The sequence below is a fragment of the Embiotoca jacksoni genome, unplaced genomic scaffold (genome assembly GCF_022577435.1).
Source record: "Embiotoca jacksoni isolate LCO1_2020_lvr unplaced genomic scaffold, fEmbJac1.0.p SCAF_21, whole genome shotgun sequence".
NCBI lineage: Eukaryota > Metazoa > Chordata > Actinopteri > Embiotocidae > Embiotoca > Embiotoca jacksoni.
The window spans coordinates 2290190-2316449 of NW_027185352.1; the positions used below are offsets into that span (position 1 = coordinate 2290190).

Here is a 26260-nt window from a genome sequence, read left to right on the forward strand (position 1 = left end):
ACGTTCCTGGAATATAGAATTGAATATTGCCTGAGACTACAATTTAATTCAATTCAATTCAATTTGATTTATATATAGGTTATTTCATGGCACTTAACACATCGAAGTCCTTACGGCAGAACTTTACAACATTATACAGAGAAACCCAACAATTCAACAATTCCCACATAAGCTAGGAGGGAAAAAAACAACAACTCCTCTTTAAGGGAGAAAAACCTCCAACAGAGGGAAGAAAAACATCCTTTAACAGGAAGAAACCTCCGACAGAACCAGACTCAGAGGTGGAGAACGTCTGCCTCGATCGGTTGGCGTGAGAGGAGAGCAGAAAGAGAAAAGGACAGCATAGAGATAGAAGAGAAGAACTGTTGGTGGAGACGACAATCACAGAGCAGAGACATGCAGCTCCATGACGGGACATCTGGAAAAGAAAGAACAGAAACTACACGAGCGAAGGAACTGAATGGAGACAACAGACAATAAGAAAAAACTATGGGAGAGAAAAAGCATGACGTTAATGAGATGTGATGGTGAGACATGAGTTATAGAGAGTGAAAGAGTGAGAGGAAAGAAGCTCAGCATGTAACGAGGTCATTTTTTAAACAGTGTCCATGTAATGCGTTTTAACAGTATTGTTTTATATTTCAAGCTTCTTCTTTTAAAATTGTATTCAGCTTTTTCATTCAGGTTGAAGCTGCTCTGAATATCTGGTGAGTCTTTTGAATTGGAAAACATGATTCAAATTGAACTGGAGTCATGTTGCATCGACAGGTCTCCATGGCAGCAGCAGGCTCTCTCTATTATGTCGCTGCAGTTTATTAACAGAAGGGGGCGCCAGATATGTAGAAACAGAGAATAGCAGCCTGGGAGATTCTTCTGGATGTTTTCAGCAGAACGTCACTGCCTTACAGTAAACACAGGAAACAGCTGCACCGAGAACCTGAACACACACAACACGTGAAAGTGAAGAGGCACCTCTGCCACGCAGGGTTACATTGTGGGTTTGTGTTTTCCTCACCGTGCAGCCGCTAAGTGAGTGATCATTCATCATTAAAAGTAACATTTCCCTTTATTTCTGTGCAGACACTTCAGTCTCGCCAGCGACTGATTTTTCTGTATAATTCTGACAAATTCTAATACATTTTTGACCTTCTAAATATATCAATTTAGAAAACTAAAAGTCCAAAGCCTCTTCTAGCTGCAGTCTTAATTGCACTGGTCTCAACTATTGAGGAACATATCTGTCTATTCTGAATACACCACTATCTCTGTCAGTGCATCTGTTGCTGGCTTTAGTTTTTCAATAAAAGCAGCTGCCTGCTGCTGATGGTAACATAACAGATGAGAAAAAAATTATAAAATAGTTTGTTCACAAAGAACACATCAGGGTGGAGCTGAAGGGGAAGTCACCTAAATGGTTAGGGTTCTTCCTCTAGGGAGCATGACTGTGTCATTTACATTAGCTACAAGTTATAACGGCAAAGAAAGAAATTTAACAGTTTAAAAAAGTGACACAATTTACTGTGTTGTCAGTCAGGATTAAAGTACATCAGTGACAGTTATTTCCTACCTGCAGTCAGTAAAACTCCGGGGTGTGATGTCACATTGGACTAAAATACGATGGCTTTAAATTAATGTTTAACTTCATCAACATTGATTGTTGACTTCAGACAACTTTAGGACTTGAAATGACTTCATGTCCTTCACAAGGCTAACAATTCAAAATAATCTGAATAATGTTGTGAATAAGTGTTCCAGTCAGTCAACACAGTGTGATCAGTCTGACGGCAGCCGGCTCAGAGCTGAAGGTGTGTTTGTCAGTTCAGAGCAGCAGATGCTGCCTCACTTCATCCCATTCACAAGCATGCAAAGACTCTTTGCAACTGTCACAACAACAGCACTCCAAGACATGTTTGATCAGACTGCTTTTCTATAGTTTATGTGAAGGTAATAAATGAATCATAATTTTCAGTCATTATTTACGAAAACGGTTTCTCATTACTGTTCTACATTTTAAAACAGCCTGGTTTCTCACCTGACACACAGTTTAGGATATGGACAGGACGCTTCACAGACGTGGCTTGGTACATAGTATAACAGTCACATATGGTAGTAATAACTAGATGAAGTGGTAAAACTGTCAAGGTCCTGAAAACATGCTTTGCTACTCAGTTTTCATGGGATTTCAAAAGTTTAAGTTAGTTGTATCAGTATTGTTATTAGTTCATGTTAATTTGATCAAACACAAACACATTCAGTAAAATGTATGTCAACACAACATGTCATCTGCTGAAGCCTTAAAAGCCTTACATTTTTACAGGGGCCTTAATTAAAGGCAGGGCCTCAAGAGAGATGTGCAGCCACAGGACTTTATGAAAACACGTTTAGTAAAATGTTAGTTAAATGACCACAAACTAGTAGCCACCTGCCAAACTTGGTGGACCTGAAGTCCTCAGACCTGTGGGGGTTCTCTAGGACAGTTGAAAGCTTTGCCTGTTTGGACATCCAGTTTCAGTTGTCCCTGTCTGTATGTATGTAGGAAGAAGTGCGTCTGAACTCAATAGGCTACTGATGTTACGGGTTATAAATAGCAGCTATAATGGCAGCAGAAGTAGTTTCACGATAGCTCAGTCTAATATAATGTATCCTGTAGCACAGACTGGTGTTGATTGGTCCACGGACAGGCCTGCTCGGCAGCAGCTGCCGTCATCCCATCAGACGTGCTGGGGATGCTGACTCCGCTGGCTGCTGCCTCTCCTCTCTCCTGCTGACGGGCTGCGGTCTGAGTGCGTGTGTGTGTGTGTGTGTGTGTGTGTGTGTGCGCACATCAGGTAAGATACTGTCAAAATCTGGGAGGGTCACGTCATCTGAGGCGCATTTTTTATTCGTAAATGGGGCTCCTGTTAAATTCAGATTCTCTCTAGCGGTGTCTACAGCTTCAGTGGCCGCTTTTTTCTCCATTGTTTATTGGGTGGGTTATGCAGTGACAGTTTTTTATGTGTGTGTGTGTGTGTGTGTGTGTGTGTGTGTGTGTGTGTGTGTGTGTGTGTGTGTGTGTGTGTGTGTGTGTGTGTGTGTAAAACGTGGCCTAGTGTATGATTTACTGAAGCCCTCTGGGTGGTGTGCTGATGTGTTTTGTGTATGTTGGTGTCGTCCTGTCAGACAGATGGATGCTGGAACAGGGCTGAGATAAGATACGCGTCCTCTCTGTCTCCGCCGAGCTGCTGCAGCGCCGCGCACGCAGGAAAAGACGTGGGCACTTTGTGGCCGAAAACACCGGAATAAGGGATTTTACTGACTATTTTTTCCAGTGCGCTGTGATACCGGAAAGGTTTGCCTTCTGTTTGCTTATTAATCACCGCCTCAACAATGGTCCCGACGCTGCTCTCCAGAGGTGATGTGAGCTGAGCTGGCGGTGAAGCCGCAGAGGAGCTGTCCGTCTGTCGATGTGCTGATGCGGCTGTGACAGAAGCGAGCATGGCTGCCGGGAAGTTATTGCTCTACGCCGGGCTCTCTCTGTCTCTGTGCGCCCTGGGTATGCTGGCCGTGGCGATGTGCTCCGATCACTGGTACGAGACCGACGCCAGGAGGTACAGGGAGCGGTGCCGGAGCTTTTCCAGCCGCCGCAAGGATCCGGGCTTCATCTACATCCCCAACAACAGCCTGCCGCTGCGGGCCAGCCGGAGCAGCCTGCCCCGCTGGGAGGAGAAGCTGCTGCTGGCCAGGAACCGGCGGCAGCTGTTCGCCATGAGCGCCGCGGACGAATGCAGCAGGCAGTACAACTCCACCAACATGGGGCTGTGGAGGAAATGCCATCGGCTGGGCTTCGACCAGGAAATCGAAGATCTCATCCGGAAAGGTAAGAACGAAACAAGTGAGGCTGAAGTTGATTCAGAAAAATCGGTGTGCATTTCAGAGATGTGCGGAGGTATTTATCATGATTAAAGCTGCTCTGTGGGGATGGTTCGGTTCACTTGGCCAAAGGGCAAACAAGGGCATCGAGCTTTTCTCCTCTGGAAGAAAATGTTGATCCAAAGGCAGAGCGTCGTTGTCTCCGGTTGTGAACGGGTTCGGCCTGTGCTTGCAGACTGCTTGTTGTCATGCTATTTTGCAGATCGAGGGCGCGTGTTAATGATGACGCTGAGTATCGGAACGTGCGTGTTGTCCCTGCTCTCAGGTCTGTCCTGTAGTTTAACCTGAACCTACTGCAAATAATGACATAATCACTTCGGGATGCATGAGCTCTGCCAGCTACACCACTCAATACGAGACAGGAAGAGGTGTGTGTGTGTGTGTGTGTGTGTGTGTGTGTGTGTGTGTGTGTGTACTGCTATGTATAGGAATAATACATGGCTCATATGGATTAATTTACACTCTAATCCCAGTACCATAGTATTTTTGACACAGGGCCCATTTTACAGTCAGTGAGTTAGTGGAAGAGAGTCATGAGCACCCCACAATGACTCACTTAATTGTTGTAGGGAGGCTGTGACTCAGACGGTAGAGTGGGTTGAACACGAAGCACAAGGTTGGTGGTTCGATCCCCAGCTCCTCCTGTCCATATGCTTAAGTGTCCTTGAGGAAGACACTGAACCCGAAGTTGCTGTGAATGTGCTCCTGATGGCAGTACCCTGCATGGAGTGAATGGGAAAACTATGTTAAAGCACTTTGAGACCAAAAGGTGATAAAGCGCTAAACAAGTACAGACCATTTGCTTGGTGTACATGAAAATACAAAGACTTACAACCTGTTGCTGTTATATATATATATATATAAATAATTGTAATTGTTCTCTGAGTGAGTTTTTTTGTGTGTGCTGATAATCAAACAAAACAAGCAACATGAAGAGAAGACAAATCTACACATTGTGTAGAAATACAGAAGGCCTCCATTTGTTTGAGATGCTGAAAGTAGGAGAGGCTGCCTTAAAATATAATGTCATGAATAGTTTTAGTTTATCAGTTAACAAAGTGTAGTAGAGAATTGAATTCAGGTCAGTATTTGGTGTGAGAAGCCTTTACCTGTAAAACAGCAGCAGTTCTCATTGGTACATCTGCACACAGTGTGTTAAGGTACTTGTTCAGCATCTTGCAGAGCTGTCCACAGTTCTTCAGTGGATTCAATCTGTCTCCATGTCCTCTGTCTGTCCAAGTGATCAGACTCTATGGTGTTGAGGTCTCTCAGGACTCTTCATGTGGCTGAAGATAGTTATAGTTCTTTATGACTCTGGCTGCACGTTTGGCCAGATTTTCCTGCTGCAGGATTCATTTGGGAGAAACCACTAATGGTTCTGCATGGTGAACAATCTAAATATCTGGTGGGCCTAAAACCTCGTCATAGCACTGTTAGCTGCTTTTACAGAAGACACATGTCATGTAGTGATTCCCATTTCGGCTATAAAATCGTTTCGTGACATCTTACCTTAACAGCCTCATTCACACTCTCAGGTTGGGAAACAATGATTAATCACACAGTCGAATACAAGGAATGAAAAATGAAACTAGACGGAGTAAAGAGAAGAGTCATGATTATGAGACATGGTTTTGATGAATGTTCATGCAGTTGAATCACTCGAACAACCACCACGATTCCTGTTTGCGATGGGTGTCACATGATGATTGCAATCAAAGTAAAAAATATTCATAAAATCTCTTTAAGACAATATGCAGAGGGAAGTTTACCCTCATGCCTCAGTAGGTGATGGTGCTACACAGGCAGGGTGTGTGTGAAGTCAGGGCGGATGAGGTCTATGATGGAGGTTACTGGTCTGAGTCCAAGCTGGAACAGGAGTGGCTGTGTGTGTGTGTGTGTGTGTGTGTGTGTGTGTGTGTGTGTGTGTGTGTGTGTGTGTGTGTGTGTGTGTGTGTGTGTGTGTGTGCTGCAGCTGTGCCTTCCTTTGAGGACGCCTCAATAGCCTTGATGGCCTACCATCTGCAGTAATGGGCAGCCCAGACTCAGTGTGCTCAGTGATCAGATGAATGCCTCCATAGAGGGCTCTGATCTATTCCAGCTCTCAGCTCCATCAGCGTGGAAAAATACAGCCGGGTTTGTCATCATGATGCATCTGACAATAACTTCTCCATGATGGGTCAGTGAGGACGGAGCTGTGGATACGAACACTTTTCTTTATCTGTGTGTGCTCTGCATGTGCAGGTATGATCCTCTGACAGCCGTTACAGCTCTCATTCAGCGGCTGCATGGTGGTACAGTGATGTGATCATTTACCAGCAACAACCACCAATCAGTACCATTGCTGCACTACTACTGCATCTACTACTGGTGCAGCAACTACTACCACTGCCATTGATACTGCTACTGTATTCCTCCTGCTTCTATCACTACTACCACTGGTAATCCTAGTAATGTTTAACACTGCCAATCTGCCACTGCTGTTACTACTGACTATACCAGCACTCCTACTGCAAGCTCCTACTTATATTATCAGTGCGTACTTTTACTGCTTCTGTAACTACTAATGTTACTGCTACTACCTTTACTACTGTTTCTCTTACTGTATCTGTTGAAGCTACTTCATCTGCTACACCTGCTGCAGCGTACGTCTACTACTAGTGCTACTGCCACACTGGGATGACGGCCATTACTGCCACTGCTCTGCACTACTTCTACTGCAAGGACTGCTACTAATGCTCCTGTCCTGCTGCTTCCACCGCCCCTCCTACTGTTACTACTACTACTACTTCTTTACAGAGGGGGTAAAACAGGATGCATTCATGTAATTATTGGACACATTTTTTCATATACTGTAAATATACAGAACAACTATTGTCATGCAGGATTGATTCATAACCTGGAAGCACCCATATCTCTGACTATAGATTTATTCTGATTTCCTTTCACATTTAACTTCATATGAACAATTCTCAGACCAATCTTTTGGTGCTCATGCATGCGTCTCTTCTGCATGTGCACTGATGATGCTTCAGCTGTTGCTGTTTGGCCGGATCAGCAACATCCATTCACGTCCTCATCTTCTAGCAACTTCCATAATCACAGGCTGCATCATTATGCAGATTTATGGAAGCAGGGAGGAGAGAGTGAGAGAAGCAGTGGTAACAGGTGAACACTTACATTGGAGAAGAATGTGTGTGTTTGTGAATGTGGGTGGTTTTGCATGAATTATCAGAGAATGACCGTTGATTTCCCACATTTAACAAACTCCATGAAAAGACTCCAAGCAGACGTACCTCGGGAGGAACTTCTGCAGTTGTTAAGGTGGTATGTAAACGTACCGTAAACGTAAGGCTTGTATGTGGTGCCCCCTCAGCAGTTAATATAAACGCAAGTTGCTTTACATTTAGGCACCAAAAACAATGTGGTCATGGTTAAGGTTAGGAAGAGATCACTATATACTACTATAAACTACTATAAACTCAGTCACTATATGGTTCGGGTTAAACAGAAAAACGACTTGGCTAGAAATCCACGTTGACTTTTTCTTTATCATTGGCTCAGACACCGATCTTTGGGGTCCTCTGACCTCCTCATTACACAGACTTCACCTCCGACCTGCTCGCTGGCTATGCGGTCTTCACTCCCTCTCTACTTGGTCACATGACTTTTTTCTACCTGCTCCGTCACGGTGCGGTGGTCATTGTGCGCATCTCTGTGGCGCCAACGGCTGTGACAAAATGGAATTATTAGTAATGAAAACAGGCTGGATGAAATGGACTTTTATAAGTGGCTGATGTTAAGATAGTTGATCAAACCCATCGGACAGGTAAGTAAGTGTCATGACAATAAAGACTATGTATTTTGTAAAGGATGCCTTAATCAACAGTGGAGCCATTTAATGTACATGCAGACGGGAAAGTCGATAAGTCCGTTTACATAAAATATGGAGTATACAAACTCCTCTTTAATCACTTACTGTGACTGAAGAGTGAAACCATTAAATATAGTGGAGCATGATGAACCATTGCTGTGCGGGTCAGTCAAAAGCAACATCATACACATACAGAATGGTGACATAAAACAGAAAAGGATAATCCAAGGCATAAACTCTGTATCTGAGATCTGAGACCTGAGCTGTTTGGGATTTTGTGCAGCCATCCTCTCCTCTAAATAGGTCACAACCATAACAGCATGTAGATGTCTGTGTTAATTCACCATACAGCTCAAGTTGATAATCCAAACATTTGGCATATGTTAGCTGGGTTCCCGATGCCGTGACGGCGGCCCGATATTTGACCTCCTGCTGTGGGAGCAGCTCACTCTCATATTCTGAGCATTACAAGGGAAAGCTCCTCGAGAGAGAGAGAGAACAGCAGCACGCAGACGTCCGACGATGAGAAGACAGAGAAAAGAAGGGAGGAAAGCTGCGGTTGGCTGTAGAGCAGGATGTCAGAGAGGAGAGGATTACATAGAGAGGGGAGGGGGTGGGGGGATGAAGCCTCCTCATCTTGCGCCATCTGTTGACGCTCTGTGAGGAAAAGGCCGGTAGGTTCTGATCAAGACATTCACAGTTTGGTTTGAACAGAAAGAGCCAGGAGAGGGTTGGATTACCTCCCTCCCCAGGGGCCCGTATCATGGGGAGGGATAAATTTGACACTACAGGAGGCTAAAGGTGCCTCACAGGTTCCCGATGAGCCCGCTGGCAAAGCTACTCATAGACACATGGAAGAGGTGGAGGCCCGCTGCTTTCACTTCTTGTTAATCCTGCACCTGGATGATTATAAAGGGAGGTTAGCTGGAACTACATCATTTGCCTTTGAGGTTTAATTTGAGTGACAATAACAAAAAGTAACTTTTTAAAACTAATCTGCTAATTGGAGGCATATTCTCTGTCAATAACCACCACAAATGTAGACTCGGTTGCATCTGAAGGCTATGAAGTCAAACAAAAGCTGTCGGTGTGTCGGAAGGAAGTTTGCTCACCTGACCGCTGTAGCTGCACACTCCATCCTGTCACATATCAAGACTGATTCAATGGTGGAAAATCCAAGAGAAGAAGTGGCTATTAAAGCACCGGCAACAATAGGAGACACCAAGGCCAGATGCCAGTTCCCCCCGTGGCCTTATCTTACTGCCCACATAGGGCAGGGCGTCCTGTTTCTTTTAGAGATCGAGAGCTGGTGATCATCCAGCCCTCCAAACAAAGTGTTTTAAGATGCAGACTCCAAATGGAGTGATAGAAGACAAACTGAAGCAACACAACATGGAAATAAATGTATATATATATATATATATATATTGATCAAATAAATTGCATTTTTTTTCAAGAATATTGTTGTAATCTAAAAGTGCAGTTTTAGGATAATAAAGCTATTTTCTAGTTCAAACAGATTGAATGAAGTCTTGTTTGGGAGCATTAATAGCAGATTCTTTGAGATTCACAATGTTGCCATTATAGTGTATATTTCCATAAATTTAATAATCTAAATCCTGAGATTTACAAATTTATAAATAAAATAATGTGGGTGAATTTGGGATACTGTCGATGAACGAGTGGTATCCCATTTCCTTACTTAAAGATTTTAAGCCCTGCAGCTTCTAGCTCCGTTCTGAAGGGCCACTACCCAGAGGGCCCTCCTAAAGAGGCATAGGGCAGCGGGATGGGAAATGGGATTGTACCTCATTACCTCTGTTTCAACTGTCCTCCCCCTCTGAGGCACTCAGAGGGCAACCAGGGCGCAGCCGCTGTACCAGGCTGTTAGGTAACCATTGTGTTGTGTGGAGGAACAAAGCGCGTGCCAATTGCTGTGTCCATCTGGTGCAACCAAACGGAAACCATCGATGACGTCGCACGTTGGTTTGTGAACATTATGAAGCCTCCAGTTCAGATTTTGTCCGTCACCATCTTGCTAGTTTGAAGCAGGAAGTGACCATATTTGGATGAGCTGGGGGAGGAGCCAGCTGTGGATCTGACCGATCTGATTAGAAGCCTGACGATACTACGTCCCGCCCACCGATAGCTGTAACCTGACTGCACCACAGGCCTGTCAATCAAACAGACACGCCCCCCAAAACAGGTCTTCTTGAATCTTCTTTTCTAATGAATGAGGGATTATTTTCAGATGGACCTCCAGAAAACTAATAAGAAGGAGTGACTTTAGCTAACAACACCGAGATAACTGATGGACACATTTTATTCACTTTGGATTTGATGAGAGAAGTTGAATGGGAGTCTATGGAGCCGGAGGCTTTTTGGAGCCGACCTCTAGTGGCACTCGCTGGTATTGCAGCTGAAGACACTTCTGGATCAGAACCATTTTACAGACCTGAAGCTACGAACACTTTAATATCCAGTCTATGGTCTGAACAGTTAGGGAAAGAGGAGAACTGCAGGAGAAAGTTTGATGTACTGTTTTGTTTTGTTTTGTTTTGTTTTGCTGCGTACCCCACCTTTAATAGAGCCTCCATCACGGTCGTATCCAGAGTGAACCAGAGGGATAGCTGTCAGGTTATTTACGTGAGCGATGGTTTGTTGTGGCCACAGCAGCAGACTCAAGGGTTCTCTCGTCTTCCTGGAAACAGTTAAATTATTCAGATCCACATGGAAGCACTCTGTGCTCATTAGTGGCCTTGCAGTCTGAAGCCCAGCTGAGGAAACTGATTGACTGCCTGTTAGCTGCTGCTGCAGCCATTAAATCCCAAAGACTAATGAAACACAGACACAGTGCAGTCCTGAGGGATCAATGAGGCCATCCACCTGAATCTGACTGAAAACATTTAAAACCTTTTTCAGAATGCACGAGGGCTTCTTTCTGCAGAGTGATGTGTAAGTGCACCTGACTGTAATGAATGCAGCGTGTAAAAGTTCTTCTCTTTGAGTGTCAGACAGAATAAAATTCACTCAGCAGCAATCTAATGCAAACCCATATCAAATGTGTCGTATCATAATGCTCGTCAGGCACCAGGAGCAGTTTGGCTTTTAATTCTAACAAGCTAATGTCACTTCTCCTCGATGTAGCTCGATTGGATTTGAGGATTTTTCCTCTCAGTTGTTCAGTAACTGATGACTTCCTGTTTTACATCCTGATCCACTGATGGACTGAAATTAGAGAAAATACTTCAGTGTGGGTTTACTCAGACGTCCTTTAACACATCTGACAGTTATTTTCTCTCTTTTTAATAACTAAGGTGTTTTAACATCAGAGGTGGTTTCACTTGTTGTGAGGTGACAGGAGAAGCTCTTCATTACTCTGTCTCATAAAGCTTAAACATAATGTGTGCCTGTGAGCTGCCTCACTTCTGTTGTCACTCGTAGTTTTTCACTCCTCAAATATGCACTTGTTCAAAGACCAAACCAAGCAAACTATTTACTTTTTCCCTCTAAAACATTAAGTTTGATTTATATTTGTTTACATGCATCAGGTTGTGTTACTGATAATGGATGCAGAGATTTGAGCTTTGAAAGATAGTAAAGGTCAGGAGGTACATGCTGGATTCTTTGGAATCTAACCAGTCAACTTGATTTTTGGTTTCACAATTCAATTCAAATCTTGACTTACTGAATAAAAAAAAGGGGGGTTGGGGCTGTGGGCTAAACCAATTACATATTACTTTGGTCCATGTTGCAATATGAAATGTAATTGGTCTTCATAAAGTTTGAGTATATTTCCATGGACCTGTGACTGATCCTGTCAGATGGGACGTGGAGCACAGAGAAATCAGTTTAAGTGATACACACGAGTATCCTGGTTAATTATTACTGCCTGTGCTGTTAACAAAGACAAAGTGACCATTTTGAAGGGTTACTGTGACACCGCTGTGGAGAGTGTGACTGTGACTGATGACCTGACTTGTTCCACTGGACATGTTATGACCTGACCTCCACAGCGTGTCCATGCTTACATTCATTTAAATGGCACAGTATATTTAACCCTTGCATCACCCGAAGACTTAATTCCCCTCCAGATTAAACATGAAAAGTGGCACACCTTTGTTTGTGACTGTGCAAGCAGTTAGAAATCTGGATAAGAGTGTCCATATCCTTATTCTGTGCAGCCAGCCTGCTTTAGACCAGGCTAACAGCAAGGCTTGTTTAATATTGTTGCCATTCAGTCAGCAGGCACGGTGATCAGAAACCAATTACTTACTGTTATTTTATCGTCTGCTGTTCTTTGGCCATGTTTCTCTCTTTATAAACCTGCATTTAAAAAGTAGATTTTTTTTTTTTTTTTAAGGCTGATGTTCATGTTATTTTAAGAGACGTGATGACAATTTTATTGCAATTGTTGAGCTCATTAGAAATGGCCAATAAAGTTGCAAAGGTGTTTTCAAATAGGTCAGTGATACGGGCGATATAATAAGTATCTCCATGTCCATATATATATATGTATATATATATAAAACACACAGACAGATTTATGTTTAGGATATTAAGGCATTCAGTCGGTCCACTATTGTCTCCCATGTCTTTTCACGCTCTTTAATTGCAGCAGCAGTGTTTACTTTGTTACATATTTTGTCTTTTACCTCCTGATACGCTTCCATGCAAGAGCTGCTGATCTCTTCGAGTAAAATATGTGACGCGCCTTCTCCATTTCCACATGGGTAAATCTGTGGTTGAACTGGTGGGCTTCACAAGACAACCGTGAATGCGTATTTATCTGAGTTGATTACACCAGGCTTGACCTTGCCCCACCTGCTCAACCAGGCTTGACAGTTGTGAAACGTATTAAACCAGGATGCACTGATGAGACGAGATCAAGCCTCGCTTTATTCTGCAACTGTGATTTCTTAATTATGGTTTTGTGACACAGCCCTTAGATAGCAAATACAGGTTTCTCAGATTCAGGAGATGCTCATCCATGTTTACATGAACAAACAAAAAAACTTCAAACTTCAAAAAAACTTGATCACAACCTCAACATGTCAGAAACAGAGGAAAAGATAAAATAAGACAAAAATAAATATTGTGTTTGGATTACGTCATTTTTACATTCAAAATCAGAGTTTCTTGAGCATCAGATCCTCCGCATCCTCTTCATTCAGTCCAGCTTTGTTGTACAAAATGGAACCATTATAATATTGTCTTGTGCCTTTCAAAGAATATGAACACACATGCAGAGGATGACAGCTGCATAACTCAGTGGATAAACCATATTCGGGTGTAGACTTCACTGAGTCCACAGTAACAGAGCAGCTCAGCTCGGCCGGGTGACTTACTCATCCTGAAGTCAGTTTGACTCCTTTAACCACAGGCAGAAGAGATGGAGTGAGTCCCAATGAGAGAAACAGATGAGGAGGAGGAAGAAGCATGATGTGATTTGTTTCCCCACAGCCATCAATGTTTGATGAAATCATGCTCTCTCTCCCACAAACCAGCCACGGCAGCATGGACACACACATGGAGCATGTTCAGCCCCAGGACAGCCACCTTTTATAGCTGATGCATGTGCACTCTAACACACACACGCACACACACACACACACACACACACACACACACACACACACACACACACACACACACGACACAGATATTACCTGCAGAGATGGGTATATTGTACAAACCACACACATAAAACCATGATTCATCCGACATTAATAATAAATGATGCAGTTCTCCTTTGATACCACCATGAATGCACATGATCACATTAAGAAGATCCTGCTCATTCTCTTCTCTCTATTTTTCAATCCAGTTCAACTTTATTTGTGAAACCGAAGTGGGAAAAAAGGTATAAAGATAATGAGATGAGAAGTACAGTTTATTTTCACCTGCAGTCTCTTTTTACTTAAATATTGCTATTTATGGCACATAAATGTATGTCTCTTAGAAATATTGCTATGTTATGTCCAGAATGCAGAATTCTATCAAATGCAGCAACACTTGCCCAAAAGAAAATGTCCCCATGGGGACATTAAAGTATATCGTATTGTGGCAAGGAAACAAAATAGATTGTTGCCTTTATGTCTACTCAAATTTTTTTTTGGACTAATTACAAACAAAGCAACTTTGCCTGGTGTCACCACAAAGGGATTATAAGCATAATTGATTCCGACTGCAACTGTATCTCATCTGTCATAAATAACTGACAAAAAACAATGCCTGTCCCTTGATATTTTCTACAACGTACATTTTCATCTAAATGAATGCAGCTGTATGATTGTCTACTGCCTGTGTCTAAGTGCTCTTAGCAGTAATCTGTGTCTTTTGTTAAAAACCTTTAAGCTGAAACACTAAAGTAAATGTCCTGTTGCATGTAGAAGGCTCCACATTAGTTGAATAACATAAAGCAGCTTCAGCTGTCTACTACCAGAAGTAACACTGCTTCCAAAGATAAAACAGGGTGACATAAACTCAAACTCATGACACACATCATCTTTACATACAAGTTTAGCCCAAAGGAAGGTATGGACGTGAGTACTTCCTGGATGTGTTGGCAGGTGAAGTTGACATGGTGATGTGCTTTGTGTGTGTGTGTAAGACTCCGTTTTAATGACTGCTCCACAGGAATGCCATGCGAGCTGTGGGTGGTGACACAGCGTGTACTCTGCTTCAGAGACTTGACTCCGTACGTTTAGCCCACACCGCCTGCCGGTGTCATGGAAGCGTGACATCTCCATAGAGACATGGTGTTCTTGACATGTGATTGGCTGTCAGGGACTGTTTAGAAATAAGTCACGACAGGAGAAGGCAAATATGTGAGGAGGCATGAACCCCCCCACTCACTCTGTGGAGGATGAACTAACTAAACTGCGGCTGTGATGACAAGTTAGTTTCATCGATGAACATTTTCAATTTTATTTGTGTGGCACCAAATTGCAACACACTTTATCTCAAGGGACTTAATGCAGTAAAGTCCTTTCAACATTATAGAGAGGAACCTCAGTGACAGCTGCAAGGAAAAAAACTCATTTTTAACAGGAAGAAACCTCTGACAGGCCAGAGATGGCCGGCTGGAGTGAGAGGGAGGGAGAGAGAAAAGAACAGCATCAAGGCACACTGATTATCTGTTATCACTAACATTACTTATAATACTGCATATTATACACAGGAGCACCACAAACATTGGTTAATATGTCGATAGAGATGAGGTTGTCTACACTACTGTGTTTTATAGTTGTTTTGTGCTAATCAAGAATACAAAACTATAAAAACCTACAGAACACAATCTAGCAGCTGTTTAACCTTAGACACCCTCTATGTCCCCACTAACCTCTGCAGAAGTGGTTTAATTTCCCTTCAGCACCTTTTAAATCCAATAAACCTTAAAATGCCCTCAAGCTGGATTCTTTCACCCCCTTCTACAAAGACTGAACAGCTCTACCATCTGATGTTCTGAGGACATGTAACTGTTCCTTCTTGTGGTTAGCTGGTCTCAGTTGTGTCTGTATGCTGATCCTCGGGTCTCAGAGACGACTTGATTAAAGAAAGTTTATTGAAGTTTAGAGACTTGTATGATGAACCCTCTGAGGTATCTTCAATCATGAATGACTCAAATCATTTTTGCTTGTTACCGTGGGCTACAAGTTTGAAGAAACCAAACACATACTTTCTGTTGAGTATTAAGGAAAGGCTATACATTTTAATTCCACTTTACTTAAGCCTTTACAATATCATATTGCATTGCAGAGACCCTTTAAATCAGATAATGTATTTTGTTGGAGTCAGCATATGATAAACTGTGGTGTTAACAGGAATCACAAACAGAAAGAGGAGTGTAAAGGAGCGAGATACACCTGACCCGAGCCTCCGGAAACCCTCCAGCTCAACCACATCTGTCAGCTTGCTGCCGCACTCCGTGCAAGATCTGTGAGACCAATTAACAAAGGTCAATCTGTCTTTTTGTCCACAGTGTATTCAGGAAAAATTATGATGCAATTTTACAGTGCAGCATAACTCATTATTATTGTATGAGTCATTAAAATATACACAGGTTTAGCCCCAGCATGTCCGGGTCACTTGTTTTTGAATGCCATTCACCATGGATAATGTCATTTAAAAAAATATATCACAGAATTTAAAAATGTTCAGCTGATTTAAAGTTAAAGAATATTTTTTTTTAGCGAATTGGAGTTATTCAAACTTTTCTACTTAGTTGACATGTTTAGTGACCAAACACCATCACTCCTCCAGTTTCACAGTGCATTATGACTTTAAATATTTGTATTGGGTTTAAGTTTATTAATGGCCTGAAAATAAACTTATATATTTCTTTATATTACTCAGTGCATGTTGTTAGTCTCTGGCTTAATTAGTCTGAACATTATAGTTTTATTTTGTTGTTGTTGCCATTATTAGATTCAAGGTTCATGTTAATTTGTCTCATATATTTCAACCTAATCTATTTTTGTTTTATAGATAACTCTTTTTGGTCTTTTTTTTCTGTCAACAAAACTATTTGTCATGTGGGGCAGACAGTGTTTGGACTCAAATGCACGACTCTCCGACGGACTGCTCAGTTCAAAGATGTTTACTGGAAACTCCGAAAAATCACAGCAGAGGTATCATCAGGGCAATCCAAAAACAAAGTCACAGTTCACTCCAAAATGTCCAAAAACCAGAGAGAAATCTACAGAGACAAGGGGCAGGCAAAAACAGATCCAGAAATAAACAGGCACAGGTAAGACACAAGGAAAACTCCCTGATAAATATCGCTGGAATGAAGAGCTGTGAACTGATGAACTGGCAAAGAAGTGAATGGAAGACAGGTCATTTGGACGCAATTGGAAACCATCAAGGCGGGGCAAACAATCAGACAAAGGTGGGACGATGGGAGGACAGGAAGTTAAGACAGAAACAAGGCAGAAGTTGAGTTATCAAAATAAAACAGAAAATGAACACAAAAAGCTCAGGACATAGAGACAGAGGACCAGAGGACGAGGAAAAGACACTGACAAGACTAAACGAGAACAGAGTAAAGAAGAAACTAATAAGACCAAACTAAACAACACGGATGAACTGTGACATTATTGACATCAAAAGGTTCGTTGACAAAAGAGGTGTGAACATTGAAGTCCAGTTTTATTTGCAACCTTGAAAGAATATCTTATTAAAACTGCTTTCAAAAGAGATTTCATACAGCTGATCTATGCTAAAAGAACTGGTTCTGACAACGTGGCTGTGGGATGAAGAATGCAGCTTTGAAGGTAGTCTGGTCTGATGTTATTCAAAAGTGCATTTAGATAAAAAATATTTTTTTATTTGCACGTCAAAGCAGCACAATGGAACAAATGAGGCCCCCAGAATGACACGTTATACAGACAGGCATGTTGTTTTAATAATGTCACCGTGTTATCTGTAAGCTGCAGACGACACAAGTTAATCATCAAACAGCTGATTATTGCCCAAAAGATTTAAGCAAAAAACAAATTTTCCTCGTACGAAAGTGTGTTTTATCACAGATAGACTTCATTTATGGAGCCGTTCATAATCGACGACCACGACGATGTGTCACAGTGAACAAACTTTAGTTGTTACTGAGTTTGAAGTTTGACTCAAATGGGATCAATTTACCATCTCGCTAAATTCAAAAGTTACATAAGGTTCATCTTATTGTTAATGTTACCTCAGTTTCAGTGTGTAAAAACTCTGAAGTGTCTCTTCAGGTTTGATGTGTTTGTCTCCCCAGCTACTAGCTAAGTGCATCCACATGTAAACCTTCTTTCCCTGATCGAGTCCACCTGTCCCAAAAATACTCATGGGATGCTGCTAACACCAGGCTTTAGGACTGTTCATGGTCTGCTGCTGGTGTGCAGAAACACTGACAAAAGGATTCAGGTGTGCAGCTGTCAAATAGCAAAAAATAACAGGATTATCTGCGAATGAACCACTCTGTAAGTGTTTTCTTTTTTTGGTCACTGACATTTAGAGAGTTACTCAGTTATTGCTTAATGAAGTCACTTCTGTCTCATCTTCATCGCAGAAAAAGGACTTCTGACCACTATATTTAGTAACATGTTCATTTACCAAATCAACAGTATGATCATGGAACATAAAATTTTGTAATTTTGGTGAGCCAGCTCAATATTAATACTTTACCTGTAACAGTGTGACACAACCAACCAGTAAACTTATGTCTGTTTTATTACAGTAATGTTTAGAGTTCAAATTATCCACAAAAAAAACCCAAACAGTGGAAAGTCTTTAGTGCATGACTTGTTTTTGTTGCATTCCTACTCTAAGGCATCCTACTCTACGCTTGGTGTAAACATTCCCTAATACAGTAACACAGTAGAGTACAATTGACACCCAGGATAAAAGACAAAAGGAAATCCCACAGTGGAGTTCATACACAGGACACTCTGCGCTGAAGCACTGCTGAGACTTCCTGAAGCGTTTAGGATGAAAACCATGTTTGATTTCACATCAGCGGACGTTTCCATCCTTTAGAAGGCAGCTCACATTCCTCCGGCGCCGCTGCAGCCTCATCTTCCTCTGGCTCGTTTAATCAATGGCTTATCAAGTCAAGAGAGTGCTGTGGGCCTGTAGGAAGAGCCCGCATCAATCAGGTCCTTCTTCTGCCTGCCCAAAGACTTGGCCGCCTGTGAGGAGGGAGAGAGGATGAAGGGAGCTCTATGGCCACAGCTGCCTCCCTCACAAGAAAGGCCTTTTTACTGCTCAGGACTGCTGGACAATACGGGAATTATGTCCTATAAAGGGACCATTATTGTGCAAGCAGAGCATCCAGACAGGGTGTTAAGTGAAAGGCCGCAGTTATCTTACCTTTGTGCTCCATCTATACTCATCAAGTCGTCTCACACCAACCAGAGATTCCGCATTTATAACCACTGATTAACACAGAAGAGACTGAATGGGAGCATCATTATCATCATCTGTTTCCCAACAATAAAGAAACAGCCAGCTCATCCCCTAGTTGGTGTTGTCATGGTAACGTGCGCTGACTGTTTGACAGATGTTATTCAGGCAGACTGAGCTGGCAGCTGAGCTGAGAGGCGAGAGGAGATCAGGGCGAGTGTTTCTCTGAATGTTTGGAGGTTAAACAACTGGGTGTCTGGGTGACGACAGACGTGGAAACAGAGACTGCGTTCCCACGGTGACACCATCACTGCTGTCTGGATGTGTTTGCAGTGCAGTTTGTCAGGGTGGAGAAGAGAAGGATAACAGAGGGAATGCTGGACTTAAATCTGAATTATTATCTGTAATATTTAATGATCTTTGCTATCTGCTGCTTTCATCTCTTGTGTGGAGAGTACAACCCCAGCTCCTACATGCAAGTCAGTGTCAGCAACGCCACTACTGAACATTAGCAACAAAGCAAAAACAAAACATACTGTATACCGTACATAACGCTTGAAGTTTGAAAGAAAATTTGAATTAAGCTTCAGGTGCACCTTGTGAATGACAAGCGTCCATAAGTGGGTCCGCCTTGTTTTATCACGAAGTATAAGGCTATATTTGTCCCATTGTATTGTGACTGAGGGGATGGGATTACAGTTGGCTGAGGGTTTTCAGTGGAGATGTCTACATTCAATGTGTGCTGCACGAAAAATATCTGATTTATGTTTTCTTTACTGTGAACTCTTTGAGGGTAACCCTGTGGGGAACTCCAACCCTGCAGCTACTTACACGTGTATATAAGATGCTGTTAAAAATGTTAAAAATCACGTGACTTCATTTGTTTTAAGAAGACAAGCCATTGTCTTCAACACAGGTGATCCCATCCACAGAGCCCGGCCAACAGGTTTCTTACAGTGTAAACAGGACAAAGTGATCAGTAAGAGTCTTAAAAATGTTCTTCCATGTTGAAACGAGGTTAGCTCTAAACACACCTGTTCCCTCACAACACTGGACAAAGTGAATCAGGATAGAGTGCTATGGACATCATATCTGCTGGTAATGAGACGACTATGGTGTCCAGTAGTGGTGGAACTGTTCACATATTATGGTCACGGATTTGGTTCAGTTTGGTACATTTTTGGTAAAGTGAGGAAGGAGGGCTGACAGTTAGTGCATCCTCCACGACTGCAAACATTTTGGGATAAACATCCCCAGTGCTGTACTTCTGGATTTTGCCCCATCTGAACATGCATGATGAGGCTGTTTAAATGCTGCAGGAGGCATATAAAGAGCCTCATCATATTGGAAGTACTTGTATAAATGACGTGTTGCAAAGTCAGCATTTTATCATCCAGTTATTTGCATCATCGTCATTGGTAACTTTAAACCTGGAAGGAAACAAAACAACGCTGGCAGAAGTTTCACTGGATTTTTGGTGCAAAGCTTCTTTTTTTTTCTAATAGCTATTTGATATCTTTATTATCTGTTTATACCTGATAACCTACTTGAAATGAATTAAACAGTACAGACATACCCAAGTCAAACTCACAATTCATTGTATTTTGGACAGGTCAACTTTACTGACATATTTACATTCTTAGCATGCAACTTCCATCATAGATCATTCACTGTTATCAAGGGATTAGCGATGCACAGATAAATACAGTTGGGATTTTGGTGTCTCTATTTCATCACTACAGAAAAAAGAAGTGCAGAAACACCATGGCCCTGTACGTGCCCTGTTTATACCGGCATCAGGGCTTCATCTCATTCTGCTTAACAGCTCATCTCCTCGCATAATCATCAAGCCCTAAGTTGCTGTTGTGCCTCCTTCATCTCCTTTTACCTTCTAATTTACGTTGAGTTCATAATTACCACCTGCAGAATGATGGAGCATGCACAGAGGCTGAGATGATGTGAGTGGAAGTGGAGGAGCTCATTTGACTGCAGTTAGAAGCAGACTGAAGGGTGACGACTGCAGGATGATGACTGCAGGGTGATGACCTTAGGTGCTCCAGTTTTAAAAATGTAATTACAAACATCAAGCAGTCACACGGCTGCAATGGAACTGAAAAATAACTCTGCTTCCTATAAAAATAGGACTTTATGTAAATGCAATGTGATACAGCAGACATTTTGCAAAACACTGAACAAAATAATTTAAAACCAGAGGGTACTCGGAGAGCGCATAGTCCACTTTTATAAGAGATTCTACAACCACCATCACTATATATGTCTGAGCATATTTCCAAAACTATTAGAGTAATGTCAAAATATTTTTGTGAATAGCTGAAGTCTTTGATCTTAGCTTTTCTGCTGGTCCTGGTCCCTCAGTGCTCCATAACAACCTCTTGTAATATCAAGTCTGAGCAAGTATGTGTATCCCCAATTGTTCATCTTGACTACCATTTACTAGATTTTTTTAATTTAGGATTAAGATTTATGAGCAAAGACAAATCTGTGAAAAGCAGCACAGTACAGTAGGATAGCAACAGGAAGTGACACAATATGCATACTGCGATGTTACACGTGTCACACATTTATATGCCAAATGCATTATCTCATAAGCTCCACCCCCTGATTGGCATCCATTCAAAATGTAATGGCTTCTCTTTTGGTTCATGTTTCAACTATGTTTCATAGAAATCAGGCTGCTAGTTTTCCCATAATTCATAAAAACTTCCCCTCCAGCAGCAGATTCCCCGAGTGACCGTACTTCCATCATAGAAACACAAAGAGGGAATTTCACACTAAAGAGGCTTTAACTTTGGAAGATACTTATTTGATTTGACTGATAAAGCCTTGTGAACTTTTGCACAAAAGGGGACAGTGGATTTTTCCCTCCTCACATTGGAAGTACTTTAGGACTTAAAGGCCAGTATGAAGAGGAGGAACACGGAAAAACTGTTTCACTGGATATACGAACAGAATACCTGTGGAAATAAAAAAAAATACATGTGGAAAATGTGAACCTATTCTTTAAGTTACTAGAAAACAGGTTATAGACCACAGGGAATCATATAGCGTCTAATTTTAATTATTATTATTTTTTTTTTTTCAGTTAACAGTTTCTTTGCGCATGCTGTACCAACAACAGCTTCACTTGGTCCAGTCTTGAGGCCTGCGTGGTGAAATGAAAATAAGTAATTAAGTAAATACAAATTTTAAATGAAATAGAAAATTAATTAAAACCCATTTAAATGAATGGATTGCTTTCAGCCTGTGGAAGTGGGGATCTCGCTTGGGAAATGTTCTTGCTTATAGCCGACATTACATGGCATTGGAAAGCAAAATGTGCAATTTTCCTTTAACGCGGAAACCAGGTTTCAATAAACCTTTTTCATGGCAGAAATGTTTCAGGAAAAGAGGCAGGTGGATTTGCCTGGTGTTACCAGAAAGAAATCATTGCGTGAATATATGGTTCCGGCAACGCAAAGAGAATTGTTTACATACACGGCATCCTAATGGACAAAGACCAGTGGTTCATTTTTATACAGGTATCGGAGCAGCATTTAAACAATTGTCATTAACCACCATATGCACCCGCAAATACAACTCCATTTAGAAAACAATGCTTGACTTCAACATCACCGCACTGAGTCACCGATACTGGTTGCTGATTGGTCCGCCCTGCAGAGTGGCTGTGCAAACGTTAATGAGTCCAGGGTTTCAAGACTATAATCACAGTGAAGCTGTAAGCAATAGTCTGCAGAGACGGGCGACAGGTGAATCAAAATTTGCAAGGCATCAGTTCCATCAAGTGTTGCAGTAACCCATCAGCATGCACAACACCAGGAACATGGGAGTAGCTCACTTGTTGAAGAAAAATGGATTGCAGTTGTTTTTAATGTTATAGATTTTACCTTCCTGCAGTAATAAGCAAAATGTCTGCTGTGAAAAAGTTATGTTTTCAACAGGAGGTGAAGAAAATTGGATGGAAATATATTTATCCATAGCAGAAGAACATATTCATATTCAGTGTAGTCATTAAGGTCCGGTACAACCGGCTGTGAAACATGCAGGTAGGAAGCATAAACACACCGTGACATGCTCACTTAGGGCCGGCACATTACAGCATGCAGCGGGTCTCCATCGACTCAGCCTCGGAGATGCTTTTAATTAATGGCCCTGACATGTGGCTGAGACTCAGCAGGCCACAGGAATGGCTTTGACATTTGAATGACATCCATTTCTCTCTGAATAATTGGCTCGGGCCTGTTGGCTGACAGGCTCAGATAGGTGTTGAGCTCCAGGAAGCTTTTTCCCCTCGCCAGGATCTCCTCAGATACAGAAAACACGCATCCACCCCCACTGCAGTCAAACTGACAGTTAAACTCATCCACAGCAGAGTGTGAGCGGCTGCCTTCAGCTCACAGCACTCTGCTTTGTCCCCCTTATCGTCTTCACGCCATTATTTGATTCTCCAATTGCTTTTGCTCTTTTGTCGCCTTCATTTGCTGGAGACGTCTTTGTGTTTATTTAGGCAATTACTCATTGACAGACAGACATGTTGTATCTCTGTAAACCAGTGCAATCTTACAGTTCCTAAAGCCTTAAAAAATAAGTACAGTTCTGAAACAACTTAGTAAAGTGGTGAAAAACAGTAAGATACTTTGATGACTGCCAGTTGTAAATTAAGCAATATTGTGAGTATACAACAAGTTAACAACTGAATGAAATATGTATTCAAAATGTATTCATATTGGTGGGGCAATTCGCTTTAAAAAGAAAAACTTTTTGTTGGTGTAATCTCCGTTTCCACGGCAACACATGGGGTATGACCAACAACTGGAAAACAATCAGTCGCATCAGTACACTCTTGTGTAATGTATGCAATGTTTACTACTCCAGGAAGTAGTCCGACCCTTAGCAACCACCTAGCAACAGAGAGGATTTCTAGTCTCCAACTGAATAAATACAGAACATAGAAACACTAAACTGCTCAGCTAGCTCAGTCTGGTTGGAACAAAGATATATTAGGCAGGTGGTCATAATGTTTTGGATCATCAGTGTATGTAGAGTGCATTATCTATTTATATCTAAATAATGTAGTCATACATTTAGCCAGTGTGTTTACATGTTTTACCTTTGATGAAGATGCTCATAATTGCAGAAATTTTCCCTGCAGGGGACGTTGAAGAAGTTGTGCACGTGATGACGTTTATAACAGCGAGTCAGTGGGCTGTAAATGCAGTGTGCTTCTGCAAACGTTTAACGAAGCGTCCAAGAAACACATCCCCACAGAGTAGACTAGACTAGGCTAGAGTCCATTTGAGCTTCATATCCGGCTGCCAGATGAGATCTAGGTCATTTCATTTTTAAGCTTAAGATAATAAAATTTCAAGGAACAGTGAACTATAAATTTCAGAGAAAATGTGATAATGGAGGGCATTATGTTTTCTCACTGGTTCACTGACACCTTACTACGAAAAGGCCCTGAGCTTAAACCTCTGCCAGCTTTGTCGGCTGAGGTTTTGAAAAGTCCAACAGGAAGGTGAACAACTGATTAAAATATCAAGAGAAGTTCTGCTTTTATTTAGAGCGTCAGCTACCATACAAACTGAAAAATCAGGAGTCATGTTAATTAATAACATCCTAAGTTATTCAACTTTATTTTCATTAACAAATTATTACAGTAAACTAATCATGTTTCAACACTGTGTACTAACTGATTTATTTTGTACTGTAAACAGGCTTTACTTGGTGTTACTGTAGTGAGTTTCATTTTGCTATAAACTGTTAAATATGGCGGCTCCAAATGACTTTTAAATGAACACCTTGTTTTAATTCAAGGCTTTATGAGGGCCCACCTGATGTTTGGTCACCAGTTACATATTTCTACTGTTACTCTCACTGCGACATCCCTGCATGCATTTTGATGTCCAAGCAGATGCATGAAATCTGTTCTAACTCATGTTGTGACAGCCTTCCCATTTGTTTGAGTTGATAAACATATGTCTTGTGTAACATACTGAAAAGTGTACAGCAATTAATTAGAGTTTAATTAGTGCACTGCTGTGTAATTTAGTATTTACATGTATATTCAGTCCCCAGTTGAGGTCAAACTCCAGAATTGTTGGATCCTACATTTCCCATAATTCAAGTATCCAAAGCTGTGTGTGTGATTCTTGCTGTAACGGACATGATGTTGAATATATCATACAAGCAGAGGGAAGTAAAATGAATTGCCATTATATTTTATTTTTTTAACTTAATATCATGAGTTGACAAAGAGGCTGCATTATTAGCCATCGTATGAAGCCTTCAGCTGTAATGCCCAATGCTCATTCTCTTCATTTGGGTCAGACTATTGTCAGGTTCATATCATGTTGTCTGAACTCGGCATAAGTGTGGAGTGATAACAGGTGGAGGTATATGTGGGGTGATAGTATCTTGTCTCAAATTTCACTCTTCACCTGTAAACCTTTGAGTTTTAAATGAGTCACATAAAACTCGCAGTGGTTTGTATGTGGTGTCTTATGTTGTCTTACTGACCAAGAACCTTTGTTCCTTTAATTTAATATTGGTACAGGTACCATATCTATATATATATATATATATATATAAATATATATATATATATAATTTGTAATAGTTATTGCTGCAGCCTCTCTGGCCTCTTTTCACTGTTTTGTCCTGTGAATTCACTGTAATGCCTGCAGGCCAGCGCTTTAATGTGCCCCTTGGAAAAACAAGCAACTACTGTAAGTCCTTTACTACATCTACTATCAGGCCTCTGAACACCAAAGGAAGTCATTTGAACTATTCATACTTGATTTTATTTTCTTATCCTTTGTTACTTAATGCTCTTTGTTCCTTGACTGCTGTATGTTAATCTGGAGCCTCTGATATATAACTTGCCTGTGAGTTTTGCAGTCGTATGTATGGACTGCATATGAATAATTAATCTTGGGATCAACACAGATCAACATCTGGGTTTTGTCCCTCATTGGAGTCAAATTAGAAAGCACCAGTATGGACAGAGAAAACAGTTACAGCAAAAAAAGCTGTTATTAAAATATTAGTTGTAGTTTTTGAGTATTATTTTTGGACAGACTTGGAAAAAAGTTAAGTTAACCCTTAAAAGCTTTACAAAAAGCCACTAAGTACACCTTATTTATTTTGTCAAAAATAAACAGCCTTGTTTAGTCTGGTGATGAACTTTTGACATCCTCCAAAAGGTGCAAAAACATAAATGGATAGATGTTTATATAAGTTAAATTCACTGTAATAATTGCTGTAATTGTGAATAATGAGAAACAATGTGAAAAGTGCCATGATGAATGGATGAACAAGCTGAAAACATAATGCCTCCGTCTACGGCTGTCGCAGAGACAATAAAAATGTGTCAAATATACTTAAATATTACACCCATGTGTGACAGTTGAACACGTGAAGTCCATACTTAGTGATTTGCTGCTGTTCCAGCCTCCACTCTTCACAAGTTGAACCTGGCTGCAGGGATTTGCTCCAGTTCAGCTCGGAGCATTCATGAGGTTCAGCACTGATGTCTGATGATGAGGGCTGGCTCACAGTCTGCATGTAGTTCAC

The 26260-nt window shown here is 41.4% G+C and overlaps 1 protein-coding gene across 4 annotated transcripts in view; it reads left to right on the forward strand.

The window, feature by feature from the left end:
* The first annotated feature begins 2692 nt into the window (after positions 1-2692).
* Positions 2693-26260, forward strand: part of tmem178bb (transmembrane protein 178Bb) — a 112067-nt gene continuing 88499 nt past the window's right edge. The window contains exons 1-2 of one of the 4 annotated variants that reach the window (XM_069156385.1): positions 2693-2828; positions 3160-3856. In XM_069156385.1, the coding sequence (XP_069012486.1) occupies positions 3475-3856 (382 nt within the window). In that variant the 5' untranslated portion in view covers positions 2693-2828; positions 3160-3474. Of the gene's footprint in view, positions 2829-2887; positions 2969-3159; positions 3857-26260 lie in introns of those variants that run through there. The other 3 variants (XM_069156387.1, XM_069156388.1, XM_069156386.1) reach the window with 3 other exon arrangements.